This window comes from Arachis ipaensis, chromosome B05, assembly GCF_000816755.2.
Source record: "Arachis ipaensis cultivar K30076 chromosome B05, Araip1.1, whole genome shotgun sequence".
Lineage (NCBI taxonomy): Eukaryota > Viridiplantae > Streptophyta > Magnoliopsida > Fabales > Fabaceae > Arachis > Arachis ipaensis.
Genome location: NC_029789.2, coordinates 6,492,833 through 6,511,536, shown reverse-complemented (window position 1 = coordinate 6,511,536; position 18,704 = coordinate 6,492,833). Strand labels below are relative to the sequence as shown.

General features: G+C 37.5%; 1 protein-coding gene and 1 long non-coding RNA gene across 7 annotated transcripts in view; one reads left to right on the top strand and one right to left on the bottom strand.

Moving 5' to 3' along the window:
* LOC107642692 (retrovirus-related Pol polyprotein from transposon opus) lies at positions 4,064-12,212 on the top strand. 5 transcript variants are annotated; one of them, XM_016346130.2, is made up of 8 exons: positions 4,064-4,415; positions 5,039-5,182; positions 5,321-5,432; positions 5,851-5,952; positions 7,203-7,305; positions 7,646-7,746; positions 7,850-7,971; positions 8,096-8,577. In XM_016346130.2, exons 4-8 carry the CDS (start codon positions 5,950-5,952, stop codon positions 8,385-8,387), a joined length of 621 nt encoding a protein of 206 aa, XP_016201616.1. In that variant the 5' UTR covers positions 4,064-4,415; positions 5,039-5,182; positions 5,321-5,432; positions 5,851-5,949; the 3' UTR covers positions 8,388-8,577. The 5 variants fall into 5 exon arrangements, with proteins under 5 accessions (XP_016201616.1, XP_016201613.1, XP_016201617.1 ...); XM_016346127.2 differs by lacking the exon at positions 5,851-5,952; XM_016346131.2 differs by lacking the exons at positions 4,064-4,415; positions 5,039-5,182 and having other exon boundaries at positions 5,324-5,432; positions 5,833-5,952.
* LOC110271720 overlaps positions 15,513-18,704 on the bottom strand; it is a 5,934-nt gene continuing 2,742 nt past the window's right edge. The window contains exons 2-7 of one of the 2 annotated variants that reach the window (XR_002362324.1): positions 17,016-17,243; positions 16,639-16,822; positions 16,508-16,551; positions 16,238-16,420; positions 15,993-16,052; positions 15,513-15,868 (exon numbers count right to left, since the gene is read on the bottom strand). This is a non-coding gene — a long non-coding RNA (uncharacterized LOC110271720). Of the gene's footprint in view, positions 15,869-15,992; positions 16,421-16,507; positions 16,552-16,638; positions 16,823-17,015; positions 17,244-18,704 lie in introns of both variants that reach the window. The other variant, XR_002362323.1, reaches the window with a different exon arrangement.

Below are 18,704 nucleotides of genomic sequence, written 5' to 3'. Positions count from 1 at the left end.
ATTTAAAAATTTAAAATACGAAAGTAAATCAAGAAATCTATATTTCTGAAAAAAAGTTATTTAAAATCACGAATGAGTACCTTGGTTGTCAAGTTGTTACTCATACCTATTCCAAATAAATATGATTAAATTGTATCACATAAAATTATAATCTCAAATAATTATCTGGTTGTCAGACAATTATTTAACTGAATTATATTTTATACCCCTAGATTGTCTAGATTCAAGTATAAAATTAATTCTCCTTATACATCATCATATGCATAAATAAATTCTATCTTTGAATACAAGTCTCCTGGTGAAGGTTGCTCCTTGTAAACAAGAGATAAATTTATTTTTGGCAAACTCCTAACTTTTAAGATTTATCTCAATTATTAGAGAATTTCTACCAGTATTTATAGATTAAATTTTATACACCCAGGTTGTCTAGGTAAAAATATAAAATTAAATCCTTAATACATCAAATGTATATATTGATTATTATTTTGAAAATAAAACTTCTGGTTGTCATGCCGCTCTTTATAATCAAGAATATTAGAAAAAATTAATTTCTAAAATTATAGTATTCAAAACACATTAATCAAATCAAAATTTGATTTTTAATAGACTAACGTTTATCTTTATAGAACTGTCAAATCAAATTTGAAATATATACACTTATATATAAAAACAATTATTTATATTCCTTTAAAGTGATGTTTCAAAGTCATGATAAAAAAATCAAATAAAATTTGATTAAATCATAACCATAAAAAATAATAATTTAATCACACTTAAATAATTAACATTGAAATAAATTAACTATTAATTTATTAAAAAATCATCTCAATGAAAATAACTGCATCGCATGCTTAAAAAAATTTGAATTAATCCTATTAATTCACAAATCTAAAAAAATAGGAATAAAATTTAAATACAAAAAAGTCAAAGCTCTAACACCACTGAAGGATTACCATGTGTTCATAACATGCAGTGGAAGAAAAAAAAGTAATCCTAAAGATCTATTTTGTGTTTAAATTTTATTTTAGAAATAATACATAGATCAGATCTAAATACCTTTAGACGCTTTAGTAAAAATCACTTTTTCCTTCGATAGTACGAAGGCGCTATACGTATCCACACTGAGACCAACCTTTGCTGTCAACACTTTGATCAACTGATATCTGATCTAAATTGAGAACCTCTTGGCAACTTTTTGCACACCATAAATTCTTCTCCAAAAATTAGGCTCACATACATTTATGTGTGTAGAGGTAAAGGAATAAAACTTTTATTATTCTCTCATGTTATTCCTCTACTCTTGGCATACATATATATAGTATGAGATTTGTTACTGATTTTAAATTTGAATCTCAATTCAAATTTGAATCATATCTTATTATTTTAAACTTGAATCTTTCAAATTTATGAATCATATCATAACTCATTTTGAAACAGAATCAGTTAGGATCTTATCCAAATTTAGGATTCAAATTTAGAAATAGAATAACTAATTATTCTCAAATCTCATTTAATATTCTCAATTATTATATTATTATTATATTCTTGGTGTTAGAAAAGAATATAATAATATTTCATTTGAATTAATATAATGATTTATTTGATCAAATTAAAATAATAATTAAATAATTCTACAACAAAGATTAGAACACTTGTTAGTGTGTGACCCCATAGGTTCAATACTAAGTGGGTAGTAAATTAGTCATACTAAATTTACTAATCAAGGTTGGCGTCTAGCAACACTCCTCAACGACCCGATAGTATGAAATAATATATTTTTACTAAGAACCTCAAAATAACAAAGTATAATTCCTTCCATTTTTCCAGCTCTTGGTTAACCCTTAGAGTATGGTTTAATTGTCAAACTCTAACGTGTTACCATTATTATAATAAACTGTGAATGACCTAAGAAACTCATTTCTTCATTCATTCAATCCCCTTGGCCAATGTTTTATTCATCTTAGTCATTATAATCATAGAGCTCAAATTCTTTACCGAGAGTTGACGGATTTTTTATTGACTAATCATTAATTCTACAAGTATTTAAATCATATCCAATATCCATTCAACTAGCACCCTAGGATATTAGGTGTCCGGAATCAAAATATAATAAATACATTGTTAATTACTATGGCAGTCGCAGGTCAAAGAAAACTCTATTACTATGTTCATCTTGAGAATATCCTATTGACAAATATACGGTAATTATAACCATTAGAAATTCTCAAAGTGAGTCAGTTCAATGGTCATATCTCTATATGCACCATCTATATATATAATTTAATAAATGAGATCTATTAATTTTCATCCAATGAAAACCATTATTAATGTCTTTTTTAATAATCCTATGACCAAGAACGCCACACCCAAATATAAATAGTGACTGCAAGGCTTCACTTTCCAATACAACAAAGCCACCTCCGTCGCGCCTTGCCCCATCAGAGGAGTTACAATTCTTTTCGAATTCAGCTTCGCAACTTTCTTCACTTTTCGCGATGATTTTAAGAGATTTTTGAGAGATTTTAATCCTTATTTGAATTTTGAGCGTTGCGATTTTGATTGAGAAAAAAGAATCGTTTGCGTTATTCAAGAGTTAGGGGAGTGCGTGTTTACACGCAATCTAAACTAAATGTCGTTTTTGTTGGATTTGGGCCAACTTGTATGAACTTATATACTAAAAAGATTTGTATGTGTAGCAGATCTCAAAATATAAACGGAAGAATCAACCTCATAAAAATAAAAATAAAAAATCGAAAATGATAATTTTTTTTAGAAAAGGATAAATAGGTCCCTGACCTTTTTTTCTGCAGACATTTGTGTCCCTAAAGATTAAAAAATACATTCATGTAACGTGGACAAATTTACTCCTCCGTTGAAGTGACTCTGTTGGATCCGACGAAAAAATCTGATGTGGCTCCCATGGCGCTGACCTGGCCGTTACGGGAGCCACGTGGCATGTAGCTTTTGAAAACAAGACATATTAGTCCTCTGACACCAAAATGATGTTGTTTCACTAAGGACCCTCCAAACACACTTTAATCCCCTTATGCAATACCCATAACACCCAATTAACCTGCTCCCTCAAAGTTCCATGAATCTTTGGAACCTTGGCAACCGATCTAATCTTATCCTTTCCCACCAGGTTGGATCCGCTAAGCAGAACCCTCATATCACTAGCGACTCCGACTTCATCCTTGGAGGTATGACCATCACCGGAATCCATCAAATTGAAGGCGGTCACGTTGACTTTCGAGGCCTCACAGGACAGTGCGGCGGCTACATCGGAGAAGGACGTCAATGCGGCGGATTGGCGGTCCAAAATAGCTGAAATTCCAAGCAATGCCGAAGAAGCGTTGTTGAGAACGAGCAACTTGTCTTATGTGACTTGGAGGTTTTCGAATAAGAAGGTGTTGGGATTGGAATTGAGGGATTCGGAAATGAGAAAAAGAAGGTCGGCGCGAATGAAAGAGGACAAAGTGAGGAGGAGCTTGTTGAGAAGTATGAGGAGGAAGGCTCTGGTTTCCGAGAGGGAGAGGAAGCTAGGGGATTGCGATGGTGTGCTTCAACGACGGCGTTGCGAGGACGATAAGGCGGAGAGCCTGTCGAAGGCGGATGTGTCGATGCGGACATGGGCGAGGCTGGCGGCGACGGTGGAAATGGTGGAGGAGGAGAAAGAGGAGCCCTTGCCGCCGAGTGTAACAGTGCTGAGCTCGGCCATCAGTGGCGGAGGATGAAACTAGTTGAGACACTAGACAACGGAAGCAGGTTTTACTATTTTAGGGGTTTGGGTTTTTCACCATAACCTAGTCAATTCTTTAACTCAGATATGGGTGTTATGGGTATTGCATAAGGGGATTAAAGTGTGTCTGAAGAGTCCTTGGTGAAACGATATCGTTTTAGTGTCGGAAGACTAATATGTATTGTTTTTAAAAGCTACATGCCATGTGGACTCTCGTAACGGTCAGATCAGTGCCACGTTAGACTTTTTCGTCAGATTTAACAGAATCACTTTAACAGAATCTCTTTTTTTTAATTGTGGTCTCAATATCTTTTGAGATCGAAAGAAGTTTAGTGTTTTTTCTAAAAAAAAAAAGAGTAACAATTTCCTACATGAAAAATGTTAGGAGACCATAAAAAATTCTGATGGTCCTTCTGATTAATCTCAGACACGCCCAATTTCATTTGAACCCTAGCAGTGGCAGCAGTGAAGTACAACGCAGTCGTACTCGCACACTCTGCTCTCTGTTCCTCTGCCTTTCTCGCTGTCTTCCGGTGGCGGTCTCTCCCTGGTCACAGTCTCTCAGTGGTCGCCTGTCGCTGGGCGCTACTGTCCGCCACTGGTCTGGTCGCTGTTCTCCCTTCACCTCTGTCCGAAGCTCTCCACCGCCACGCCTCTGCTGTGCTTTCAGCCTCAGGTTTGTTTTTTACCCCTGTAATCATGTACCCTTAGTCCCTTACACTATATATAATATTAGCAAAAATAACTATAGGGCTTTCTTTTGTGATTTACTGATTTTTAATAGCTTTTTATTTTAATTGTGGATTGTTGTTGTATTGTTCTAATTTTTTAGTGATGTTTATGCGATTAATGGATTGTTAACAAGTATTGAGGAGTAAAATGTCTTCACTTGGAGGAGGTGTTGCTGGAAATGAAGGTGATGGCAAGATTGTTAATAATCCATAAATTTGTTACTACTTTTGACTCAAACTTTTTTATTGTAATTAGTTCCAACTTCAAATTATTGTATGATGGATTATTTGTTTAGGTATAAATCGTTAATAAGCTATAAATTGTTATGCATTTTGAGCTACTATGACGTAATATAATTATGGTATTTGTACTTATTTTCTCTGGGTTATTATATTAGATTGGTGTTTATCTTTTTCCTGTTTGCCATTATAAAGTACAGCATGTATATCTATTTGAGCCTACGTTTCTACGTTACTTGCAGTAATAAGATTTTTTGTAGGCACTTATGTTTCGTGATGCATTTTTACATTTTTTCTGTTCCTGTACTAACCTTCTGTGCCTGTATAGGCACTAGTTTCTGACAACCTTGCTCAGTTGCTTGTGAGGTGCTTCTTCATCTTCGATTCTTCCAGTGGACTCCTAATCAAAATACCAATTGTGAAATTTTGATTTATTTTTTCATTTTCCGCATAGTGAAGGGAGCAATGGAAGGTGAAATTTTCTTTCATCTCATCTTCAATTTTCCTTGGGGAAAATAGAGTTTTATGTGAATTTGTTCTGAATTGGCCCTTTGTTTCTTTTTTTTTTTAATTGAATTTTTATTTTAACTTTGGGATATGAAAATTGAAGGGAGAAGCAAAGAGAAGAAGGCGGAAGAAGAGGGAGGGCATGTGCGGTGGTTTTAGGTGACATTGGACGCAGCCCAAGAATGCAATACCATCCTCTTTCACTCACCAATCAAGTTTTTTCTCTTCCCTTCTCTGTCTATTTTTCTATTTTATCCATCCAATTTTATGATTTGGTGTCATACTTCACTCCAATTTTATTTAATTTCCATAATATTGTTACCAATTTTTGTACTGAACGAATTCACCAGAACCTGAATCATCACCGCAAAAGAACTGCTCTTTAAGTTATTTTTTCAAAGTTTAGATTGCAAAAGTGTTATAAATTGGTCTGAGAATCAACCATGCTGTTTAATTGTTGTGTTATATATTTGAGATTGTACCAACATTTGTGTTTAATATGACTGCCAGTTATTTGGTGGCTAGATTCTTCATATTATGCAGTTGGTAATCTAATTTTATGAGCATGATTTTGGGTATTAATCTGGAGTTGCTCAGGTTAGCATTTCTTAACAGGGTTCCATATTTTTTAAGGTCTGCTAAGTTGTTAGCTGTTCTTGTACTATATTTCCAAGACTTAGCTGATGCTCAGACCTTGGAGTCCATGATGCTGTTTCTGTGATTAGATAAATTATGGTGTGTAAATGAATCCTTGTCCTTTAAAGCAATTAATTTATACTAAGCAATAAGTAGAGTTTGTGTACACAGCAGTTGCCTTGTGTGATTAGATATTGACTGGGTCACATTTGATAAGCTATTAAGGTATATTGATGTAGAAAGGGATAGGTAACTTAGGAGTAATTCAATTGCTTAGTCAATCTGTTTTTATCGGATTGACTCATGTATTCTATGACCTTGCATTTATACATAAATGATACATTTCGTTAGTTACATTGCATACAGAACATTGTCTTGTTCTTGACATTGCATAATTTAATTGAGAGTTAATTTAGACTCAGAAACCTCTCAAAACATACCTGGGAATCATGAAGGACCATCTCTATTGTAGTATTGTGTTGATTCCACTATTGTTCACTTCTCCTTCATAGGCACCTCTCAAACCTTCACAACCCACACCTTGAAAGATCAATCTAGCTTCTTTGCATTGACTCCTAGGAAATTGATTTTCTCGGCTATTTTTGAGAGGAAAAAGGAACAGGGAAGGAAAATGCAGTGGTTCTGAAAATGAAGTGGTTTAGAGGCAACTGGTAGGAGTTAATATGAAGTGAGGGTCTGCTATAGGAAGGGTCTAAATATATAGTAAATATCCGAAGCAAAGTAGGAGGGAAATTTGAATTCTGTTTTCTTTTTCAAGCATGTTAGATTTAATGCAGTGGCAGTGTGAAGCTTAAGCGTATTATTGTGTGATCAATCTAGGACTCTACATAGAGATAGATCCAAAAGAACCTAGGATAATATGTTATCAATACATTTAAAACAAAAGTATTTCAGCTTAAAACATATTTTTAAGTATTTCCTTTCCGCCATTTCAGTTTCATGTGTCTGCTGTTTTTCTTTTACTGACACCATCTTGATTTCAGTGTTATTTCTTTGGTTTGTCCAACTTTGATGTCCCATGCTTTTACAGTCATAGGTATATTTTCTTCCTTGGACATCCCAATAAAAAATTTTTGCCATCAAAATTATGGTTCTAAAGCAGGACTATTTTTTTGGTCTTTGTTGAGTTGTAGCCGATGGTTCCGATCATGATTAAGTTTTAGGAGTGGTTCATTTCCTTAATATTTATTATATACTGAATTGGAAAAAAATTCTAATGTTAAGGGTTGTTTGGTGATTTGATATATATAATGGAGAACCATCATATTCTGGTGTTAACTTTATCTAATTATTTATTTACTTTTTTATTTTTTGTTCTCTATTTGCAGATGGAGGGTAAATTTGCTGAAGAACTTTATGCTGAAAGCTTAGAACTTTCAAAATCAGAACTAAAATCTACTAGTGCTCATGATCAAGAAAATAAGTTACATGGTAAGGTTTAGTGTGGATGAGTTGACATGGAAACTCTATTACTAAATGCAAAAAATAGTTTGCTTTAGACTTGACTTCACTCCATGACTCATGCCATTCTATGATTTCGTATGAATTTCTTGTTTAGCCAGTGCATTGTATTATCCTAACTTCCACATCTCAATCATGGTAATGAGTGAAGGATATTGTCCGATAGGCAATGGCTTTTTTCAATAGAAGTGTCGATATCATATAAATTATTGATATTGGCTTATCTGTTTTCTATGGCATAGAAGTTATTTTGTTTGTGCATAAACTCATGGTGCTGGTGCTTTGTACTAATTATCTATTATGCTTTTAGAATGTGATGATGATGATTTTTGGGGTGATTCTGATGACAAGTTGGATAAATCATCAGATTTGGACAGAGAGTGGCAAAGGAGGCATGATGAATTCCACACGGTATTTTGACAACTTGAGTAAACTCTGCTTATTTTGTTCCTATTTTCTTAACTCTATAAAGTGATCAGCTGCCCTTTTTCATTCTCTGGCTTACTTTTAATAGACCGGGTATCGGGAAGGTCTTATAGCAGGAAAGGAAGCTTCATCTCAGGAGGGGTTCAATATTGGTTTTAAACAATCAGTCCTTGCTGGTTATAGCTGGGGTGCTGTAAGAGGTGTTACGAGGTATGCGTTCTGTTCTTTCAGAATGAGATGATTTATATTATGTGTAAAATTGAGTTCAATAATGTTTCTTCCCCATTAATTTATTTTTTAAAATATTTCTTTTGCTTATTTGGACACTGTGAAGTGCATTTGCGCATCTTCCAGATGAGTTAAAAGAGAAGCTAGTTGAAAAGCTAGAAAAACGTAATGAACTCCATGGGATGCATGAATCTGTGCATTCTGTGTCAACAGCAGATGTCCTTAGATTCTTTCATGAAGACATCAAAGCAAAAGAAGCTTTAGAACAGAGCAAAGATGTAAAGGTTAGCCCCTGGCAAACTTCACATGTTTCTCATTTGAGAAATTATCACCAACAACTTGAATCTCTGATTCATGATACACCTACCATGGACATTCATTTACCTGAGCCAAAATAGAAGGTGTTCTACCTGGTGTTTAAAGCTGTTTAGCTTAGATGATATGAGATTATTGTGATATCTTCCATGTGCATGATTGTAAAATTTATTATATGTTTCGCATAAAATAAATACAGGCAATTTAGTTCCCAAACCAGTGAATTCAATCATGATGCTTACATGAAGTCATATATGACTCCTCCTTGTTCTCTCTTCTTTTTTTGATTTTATATTGATAGTAAGCCTATTCAGATCAATTAATTAATCAGATGCTATCGAAACCTAGGTGCTGCTATAATTTTTTGCACTCATGATGGTTTCTTTATTGGCTACAAGACCTCAAAAGACTTGATCCTTTTCTTGTATTCATTTGTTACAAACGACCATTAGCTAATCCAATTTGTATTTGATGATGATAAAGATAAAGTAAAAATAAAATATATAAAGCATATAAATTAGTTATACTTCTTAATGATACAAATATTGTGAAATCAACAGCTCAGGATTCAGGAGCATAAGTGCCCATTGTTTATCAGATAACATAAAAAAACAAAAATAGAAGTGCTTCGAACACAGCTTGGGAAAGCAAACACTCAACAATATTGAATAGTTTTTGTGAACCAATTCCATACAGCTTAGCAGGAGCCACAAATTCCAGTATTTTTGTTTCACTCTCCATGTAAGAGCCATGCCTCATTCTCGTATCCTGGCAATTTGAATTGTCTCAAAGCTTCATAACCGAGTTCTTCACCGTAATAATAATCCTGCAGATTACTCCTAATCATTTCTTTTCCTGGTTGTATTACTCCTCAGCTTAAGAATGCAAGATCGAACTTCAACTTGTTTAACTTCAAAAGCATACCCAATGTAATTATTAGCTTGTAGTTGGTGAATAAGGTTTTAAATTGTGAAATCATGTGTTGTTGAAAGATGATACATTGATACCGAATAAAAAAGGCCTATTTGGTTTACCTCGGCAACAAACATCACCAGAGTGTGTGCCATCTGCCAAGGAGGAGTCATATATGATGAAGTCATATATTACTCTGATAGAGAGGCGCCCACTACTAATAGGTTTGGACTGTGTTACAAAAGGAGAGGTAAGTAGAGGTCAAGTAGAAGTGTTTTAGGAGTTGTTACGATATCCAGCTGGCTGATAGGTTGTTATAAATAGCTAGGTTATAGTTAGTTGAGGGAGGATAGTTTTTCTGTTGTGAATTCTGTTAGAGGTTGGAGAGAATCTCTCTCTCTCCGAGTTGGTAGTTCCAGCTGTGTAGAACCTTCTAGGGAGAGCTAATTGGCCATCCCGGTGTATCAATAAAGCTTGATCATTCTGCTATTGCTGGTCCTATCAACTGGTATCAGGAGCTTGAGGATCCCAACGCTAAATGGTACAATCGAGATCGAGGAAATTGGAGTCACGATTTGACACAATTGAATCGCGCATGGAGGAGATGTTCCGATCGGTGCAGGAGACGCTATAGCGCTTCGATTCCCGAATAGATGCGTTCGAAAATCGCGCACCTAATCGGAATGAGCGGGGTTCACCGGGATCGCACCTGGCAGTAGGCTCATCGGCCGGAAGCCGAGGCACGTTGGAGCAATGGCGAAAGCTGGAACTCCCGATCTTCCGCGGAGACGACGCGGTGGTTTGGGTTGAACGCATGGAGCAATTCTTCTTGCTGCGCACAGTGCCAGAGGAGGAATGGCTCACAGTCGCTACCTTTGCAATGGAAGGAAGGACATTCACGTGGTTCAGGTGGTGGGAGGACGGCGCCGGTGCTGCAGTGGCGGTTTTTCAGTGCGGCGCTGCTACGCCATTTTCAACCGGAACAGCTACAGAGCCCTTATCAAGCGCTGCTGAAGCTGAAACAGACGAACTCAGTGCAAGGCTACGTTGACCAGTTCGTGCTTCACGCGCGGCCCCTCCGTGGAATTGCGCCAGAATTGCTGATGGATCTCTTCTTGAATGGGCTGAAACCAGAGGTGGGGGAAGAATGTAAACTGTTCCCATACCAGTCAGTGGACGAGTTAATGGAACTGGCACAGAAGGTCGAAAACCACAACGCTGCCTTGCGGGGGGTATCGGGATGCGGTAAACCACTGGCTCCTAACTTCGCCGTTGCCAATTCAACTGCCACCAAAGCGGTGCACCCTGCTATAGCGTCCAACTCTGCAGCAAACAACAGTGTGGAGTCGACGACGGATCCCTTGCAACGGCGCAGATTGAGACATCTCAGCAACGAGGAATATAGAGCTAAGCGGCCAAGGGGGAATGCTTCCTCTGTGACGAACCATACACTGCAGATCACAGTTGCAAGAATAGAGAGTTCAAGCTTTTAATCATGGAGACAGACTTTGAAGCGGATTGGTTACAGCATGAGGCAGTTCCGGAAACAGGGGAACAGGGACAATTGGAGCTCAAATTCATGAGCTTGAGTGGACATCACAAGTCAATCAAAGCCTGGGCAGAGGTAAATGGCCGCCGTGTACGCGTTCTCATAGATTGTGGAGCTTCGGACAACTTCGCGACACCAGAGATTATCGCCGAGTTAGGCCTGAGAATTAACAACACCCCTAAGTTCCAGGTCAGGGTAGCGGACAGTACCAACAAAGGGGGACAGGGAAGGTGTTTGGGTGTCACGCTCCAATTCAAGGAAGTGGCAATCAAGGAAGACTTCTTCATCTTCCCAACTGACGAAGCAGAATTTGTCCTGGGACTGGCGTGGCTAGATAAGTTGGGAGACGTTCTCGCAAACTTCAGAAAATCACGCCTTCGATTTCAGAATGGGGACAGCATGGTTACATTGCAGGGGGACCCGGAGTTGTGCTATGGAGGTATGCACCTTCAATCTGCAGTTTTGTCCATTCAAGAAGGGGGAGAAGGATTTATGGTCCAGCTGTGGCCCATGACTTTGCAAGCGGCTACAGTATCGCAGGTGCCGCAGGTAATCGATTCGGTGTTAGCTTCTCATGCTAAGGTGTTTCAGACACTACCAGGGCTGCCACCACATCGTTGCCATGATCATGCCATTCCACTGATAGAAGGAGCTTCAGTTCCGAATATAAGACCTTATCGTTACCCGCACCATCAGAAAGCAGTAATTGAACTAATGGTACGAGAAATGATGGCCTCAGGGATAATTCGACCAAGCTTCAGCCCCTATGCGAGTCCGATATTGCTGGTGAAGAAAAAGGACGGCAGCTGGAGATTTTGTGTCGATTATAAGGCATTAAATGGTATTACGGTGCCGGATAAATTTCCTATTCCCATCATTGATGAGCTACTCGATGAATTGGCTGGAGCTGCAGTCTTCTCTAAGCTGGATTTAAAATCGGAGTACCACCAAATTCGGATAAGAGATCAAGACATCCACAAGACCGCCTTCCGCACTCATGAGGGCCATTATGAGTTTCTAGTCATGCCCTTCGGCTTGACCAACGCCCCTAGCTCCTTCCAAGCCTTGATGAATGACATTCTTAAGCCTCTATTGCGGAAATTTGTCTTAGTCTTTTTTGATGATATCCTCATCTACAGTCAGGATATGGATAGCCATGCCCTTCATCTCCAACAAGTTTTCCAGATTTTAGTGGAGAACCAACTGGTGTTGAATGAGAAGAAATACACGTTCGCAGTGAGCTCGGTGGAGTACTTGGGCCACATTATCTCGGCACAAGGGGTCTCGGCGGATCCTAACAAAACCACAGCGATGCTAGAGTGGCCAGTGCCTACGGACCAGCGAGCTTTACGGGGATTCTTGGGCCTTATCGGCTATTATAGGCGGTTTGTGCAAGGATATGGGGTAATCGCCAAGCCGTTAACAGAGTTGACAAAGTGAAATGCGTTTGAATGGAATGACAAGGCACAGGAGGCTTTCGAGAGATTGAAGAGGCTGATGGCATACCTACTGACTCTAGCAGTTCCGGATTTCAATCAAGACTTTGTTTTGGAAACGGATGCATCGAGTGAGGGGTTGGGTGCGGTGCTGTCCCAGCAAGGCAGGCCAATAGCATTCCTAAGCCAAGCACTATCTCCAAGGGCCCGCCAAAAATCTGCATATGAGAGGGAGTTGATGGCCATTGTCTTCGCTGTCCAAAAGTGGTGGCATTACTTGTTGGGTCGACATTTTATTGTTCTCACAGATCAGAGAAGTCTGAAGTTCCTCATGGACCAGCGACTCATGGATCCAACTTACTTGAAGTGGACCACTAAATTGTTAGGCTTGGATTTTGAGATCCGATACCGGCCAGGCCTTGAGAATAAGGCAGCAGATGCATTGTCACGGCAAATGATGGCAAGGGTGATTTCAGTAGTACATATGAACCTCTGGAAAACAGTGGAAGAGGAGGTGGCTCATGACCAAGAGCTACAAAAGATTGTGATCGCCCTGCAGCAGGGGCTGGATGACTATCCGGGGTATTCCCTCCACAAGGGTCGGCTGTTTTATCAAGGGAGAGCAGTGTTGCCTGCAAATTCTTCTCAGATCCCACTTTTGCTGGCTGAGTCCCATGACAGCGGGGCGGGTGGACATTCAGGCTTCTTTCAAACCTATAAGCGGCTGGCAGCAGCGGTTCATTGGCACGGTATGAGGCAACGGATCAAGGATTATGTTGCGGGCTGCCACACTTGCCAGCAAAACAAGCATGCAGCGATGAAACCGGCGGGGATGTTGCATCCACTACCAGTTCCAGAGCGAGTTTGGGAGCACGTTACGATGGATTTTGTGGCGGCATTGCCAAAATCCAAAGGCATGGACACTATTCTAGTTGTGGTCGATCGGTTGACTAAATATGCTCACTTTATCCCCTTAGCTCATCCATTTTCAGCCAAGGAGGTGGCACTAGCCTTTATTAAAGAGGTAGTTAAACTACACGGGTTCCCCAAGTCAATCATATCGGATAGGGATAGGGTATTCATGAGTAAGTTTTGGTCCAAACTGTTCCAAGTAGCAGGGACAAAATTGAAGTACAGCACGGCATTTCATCCGCAAACCGATGGCCAAACCGAGGTGGTGAATCGCTGTTTGGAGACTTATTTGCGGTGCTTTGTGGGGGGCTACCCGAAGGAATGGTTGGAGTGGCTTCCATGGGCGGAGTTTTGGTTTAATACGTCCTACAATGCCTCAGCCCAAACAACTCCATTTCAAGCACTTTATGGGGTGCCGACACCCATTCTTTTCCGGGGAGAGACGTTTCCCTCGCATGTTGAGGAGGTGGCAGCATTGACCGCAGCCAGGGATGCGGTGTTGGCAAGGTTGAAGATGCACTTGGTGCAGGCTCAGCAGCGGATGAAACAAGCAGCGGATAGGCATCGAAGGGATGTCGAGTTCAAACCGGGTGAGTGGGTTTATTTGAAAATGCAACCTTATCGAATGCGGACACTAGCGTGGAGGGTCAATGAGAAGCTAAGCCCTCGATACTATGGACCGTTTGAAGTGGTTGAGAGGATAGGGGCAGTGGCATACAAGTTAGCCATGCCTCAAGAGTGCAGACTTCACCCAGTCTTCCATGTTAGCAAGTTGAAAAAGGCTGTCCCGCCGCAGCAGCAGGCAATGGCGGAACTTGAAACAAAATTTTGGGGGGGCCACATAGAAGATAATTGTCAAAATGCTTTTGATATAGACCTCATTTAAGATAAGCTCGTCTAATTTCATCTCTCTAGTTTGGGTGATATTGCCAAATTTAAAGCCGTTTTTTAGGGTCTCGTTCCAAAAAATTAAGGTCAAACTCATCAGATGTAATTTTTTAAACTTTTGAAGGTTGTATCTCACTTTTTTCATGATTCATTAAAGTAGAAGAACTACAAGTGTTAATATTATAAAAATTATATGTTCTCCTTATTAAATATTAACATTCCTCTTAAAAAATGCATCAATTCTTTGATTTTTTATTATTATTTTATATAAATTTGAATATATATCCAGTAGAATATGTAAAGAAGAAGTTAGAAGAAATATTAAAATTTATAATATTTATTAAAATTTTTTTATTAATTTATACAAATACAATAATATTAATACTTATTGAATATTTTATTATTTTTTATCATATAAAAAATTAAATTAAATAAATAATAAAATATAAAATAATATTAAATTAAATAAATAAAAAATATTTATTTTTTTATATTTGAGCTTAAAAGTAAAAAGAGTGTTGCTTATTGAACTTATTGGGTACTTTAAGTCATAATAAAGTATTTAAACCAATTGAATTTATTTTTATCTTTTGAAAAAGTACTACTAATTTTTTTATAAAAAGTTTGGGGGCCATGGCCCCCCGTTGTCTGAACTAAGCTCCGCCACTGGCAGCAGGTACAGACGCTTCCACTAGGGCTGGCTGAGGATGGTGAGCTGGTGATGTAGCCATCCCAGATTGTGGCATCGCGAACTGCAGAGGATGGGGCCTTGGAGTATTTGGTGCGCTGGGTGGGCCTATCTCCTTGTGAGGACAGCTGGGAATGAGCGGCGACATTGCGGGCCACCTTTCTGGAGCTCCACCTTGAGGACAAGGTGGTTGTCCGAGGGGGGAGTATTGATAGAGAGGCGCCCACTACTAACAGGTTTGGACTGTGTTACAAAAGGAGAGGTAAGTAGAGGTCAAGTAGAAGTGTTTTAGGAATTGTTAGGATATCCAGCTGGCTGATAGGTTGTTATAAATAGCTAGGTTATAGTTAGTTGAGGGAGGATAGTTTTTCTGTTGTGAATTCTGTTAGAAGTTGGAGAGAATCTCTCCGAACTGGTAGTTCCAGCTGTGTAGAACCTTCTAGGGAGAGCTAATTGGCCATCCCGGTGTATCAATAAAGCTTGATCATTCTGCTATTGCTGGTCCTAGCACACTCCCTTTGATTCAATTTTCTAGACACATTATAAAGCCCCTCTCATATTCAATGGTAGATCTATGCTAAAAGTAAAATGCAAATTATACATTTATAATGTTAATGATGATTGTATATTGAGTGTACCATTGAGATTACCGCCCCGGGGATGTTTTACTGATTGTAAAGTTTAAGAAGCTCGTTCATCACGCCAAGCAAAATGTTAAATAATAAATACAAGTGCACTTGGGAACCCAACAGTAATAGATTCTTGATTCTAATAAATCATTTTCCACATGCTTCAAATAAAGATGTAAACATAAGGCTACTTGTTTTGGGGACAAAAAAATTAAATAGACATCAATATGTCTTGATAAAATTATTATTACAGCCACGCCTGCCTAGCTCATCAACGTTACAATTTATTCCCCTCACTCATTGGCATAAATAAGATACGAAATGGTGTTTGAATGAAAAAAGCTACCAGTCACTGACTATAGTCACAGCAAATGAAAGAATCAATACAGGTCCAAAGCAATATTACTCCCACGTTCATATATATGATTTTAAAGCATCACTCCTCCTCTTCATCTAGCAATGCAAACGAGAAGGATGCAAAAAGGCACTCAGGGTTTCCATGACGAGTAATACTCCGATACCCACTATCAGGATAATCACATTATTGTACCTGTAACATCAGAGAGCAATTGCCAGTCATTGTCGACATCAGTATCATCACTCCAAGTCTCCAACCCAAAGTAATCATCTCATTAGACACACCAATAAGAAACAAAAATTCATAAACTACATACCCCCATGCCAGAACTAGAACTTTCTCATAGAATACACTTGATAATTCTGAATGCGCAAGACTGGACACAAAGGAGGAAAACATTAGTTAATGCATCACTATAGTTTCATATACGTATATATAAATATATCTAAAGAAGATGCATAAATAGTAAATGCATCATACAAAGTTCCAACCATATAGCTTTTAGAAGTGAGCATTATTAATAGAACAAAAGCCTAAGTTACTAGTCATAAAAACAGCTACATGTTATGCTAGAGCACATTGGGTAGAGACTGCTCCAAGTACAAACTCTATGGTGTGTATAAGTTGATGCACAAAGACTTCACTGAACTCAAACTCTTCATGACCATGAGAATCATTATTTGACTCCACTTGCAAGCTCTCCTCTGTGGTTTGAAGTGCTGTATATGATTCATCCCCATGCCTCTGAAGTAACAAAACTATTCGAGTCAGAACAAAGGCAAAAGTTCCATGTGTAAAAAGAGAAGAGGCCTTATTCAAAAATAAGCATACAGCTTGGTGTTGAATCTTCAAAATAAATGGTTCAAAAGCGTCATCTGGTAGGAATGGAACAAAGATTATAAGTGTTGTTCATAGACAAAAACAGGGTTTTCAAGAGAACAAGGGTTTGGAAGCTAAACAACCTACAAATATTTCTGACCAACAAAGAGTTGGTTTTCACCCAAATCATCTGCTGGACTCAGGAACATGTAGATCATTATATGGTATAAATCAGCCTGAGAAGCAGTGCACCACTTCACAATAATAAGCAGGGAGAGATAGCCAAATAAAGCGTTGAGAAATATCATCTGGGGAATAAATTGGAACCTGAGAGTAAAATGGTGAAATAACAAAATTATATTCACTTTAAATTAATGAGCAAGTTCATGAGATAGAAAGATATTTATTAATCTGATTGCATATGCAAAGAATTGTTGAATACTTTATAGGAATTATATGTTAAAGAATACCATACGACTACCCAAAACAAATGTTCACGTTCAAATATATATTAACATACCAGACATTTACATTGTTCCGAAAGAATAGGGCATTGCAAAAATGGAACAAAAACAATGCACATCATCAAGCAAAGTTCATGGAAAATGGTAATGCCTGTCTGAAATGTTCTTAGTGTATATTAAATTTTAATGACTTTCCATCATCTATTAAACTGCAAAAATGAAATTGCTGAAAGTTGCTAATAAAGAAAAGCTTTGCAACCAAAAGAACCAGCATTTGAATACACCTCGTGATTCGTGCTTCAAATGTTCGTGATATGAAGAGTACAGAGTTATTTAAAAGATATTTTAGTTTACATTTTTAGAATATTTTATTTAATGTATTTTAATTTTGTTTATTTAATTACTAGATTGGGCCTTATGTTTATGGGCTTTAGGGTTTTCTTTGTTTTAACCTAATAAGAGGTTATAAATACCTCCTTAGCTATTGTAGTCGTAGTATAGAATTTTTAGAGGTTTTAAAACCCCTTTTTGGTTTCGTGATGAAACCATGGTGTGGACAATTGAGGTTGAGGAGTCCCTCTCTTGTTGCATCGGGGAATTGGGTAGAAGGTTGAGGAGTCCCTTCGATACAATTCCCAAACTATGGCGTTGACAAGTTAGGTTGAGGAGTCCCTTTCTTGTTGCGTCAAGAAATTGGATAGAAAGTAGAGTGATTCTCTTTGTATTCAATTTCAATCTAACCTTTTTTGTTTTTATTTCAATTTCAATGTATCTTTTCTATTCAATTTCAATTCTTGTCTTGTTTATTTCTTTTATTTCCGTATCATTTGGTATCAGAGCTCAGGTATTAGATTAATTCTTATTAATCTATATTTGTTCTTCTTTTATCATAAAAAAAAAGAGTCCAGTGTTTGTCGCGTCTTTCATTTTGTTCTTGTGTTCTTGTTTTCGTTTGTGTTTCATTATTTAAAAAAAAAAAGAAGAAGATGAATAAAGGGATAAAAAAAAACAAAAAAAAAGAAGAAAAAAACAAAAAAAAAAGAAATTATCTTCCTTATAATTATTGTCCTTTTCATATATTATTTTTTTCACCTACAAGATTCGAGGACGAATCTTTTTTGAAGAGGAGGAGAATGATACGTGCTTCAAATGTTCGTGATATGAAGAGTTCAAGAGTTACTTAGAAGATATTTTAGTTTACATTTTTAGAATATTTTATTTAATGTATTTTGATTTTGTTTATTTAATTACTAAATTGGGCCTTATGTTTATGGGCTTTAGTGTTTTCTTTGTTTTAACCTAATAAGAGGTTATAAATACCTCCTTAGCTATTGTAGTCGTAGTATAGAATTTTTAGAGGTTTGAAAACTCCTTTTTGGTTTCGTGATGAAACCATGGTGTGGACAATTGAGGTTGAGGAGTCCCTCTCTTGTTACATCGGGGAATTGAATAGAAGGTTGAGGAGTCCCTCCGATTCAATTTCCAAACTATGGCGTTGACAAGTTAGGTTGAGGAGTCCCTTTCTTGTTGCGTCAAGAAATTGGGTAGAAAGTAGAATGATTCTCTTTATACTCAATTTCAACTTATCTTTTTTGTTCCTATTTTAATTTCAATGTATCTTTTTATTCAGTTGAATCCTTATTTTCTTATTTATCTTTTATTTCCGTATCATTTGGTATCAGAGCTCAGGTATTAGATTAATTCTTATTAATCTATATTTGTTCTTCTTTTATCATAAAAAAAAA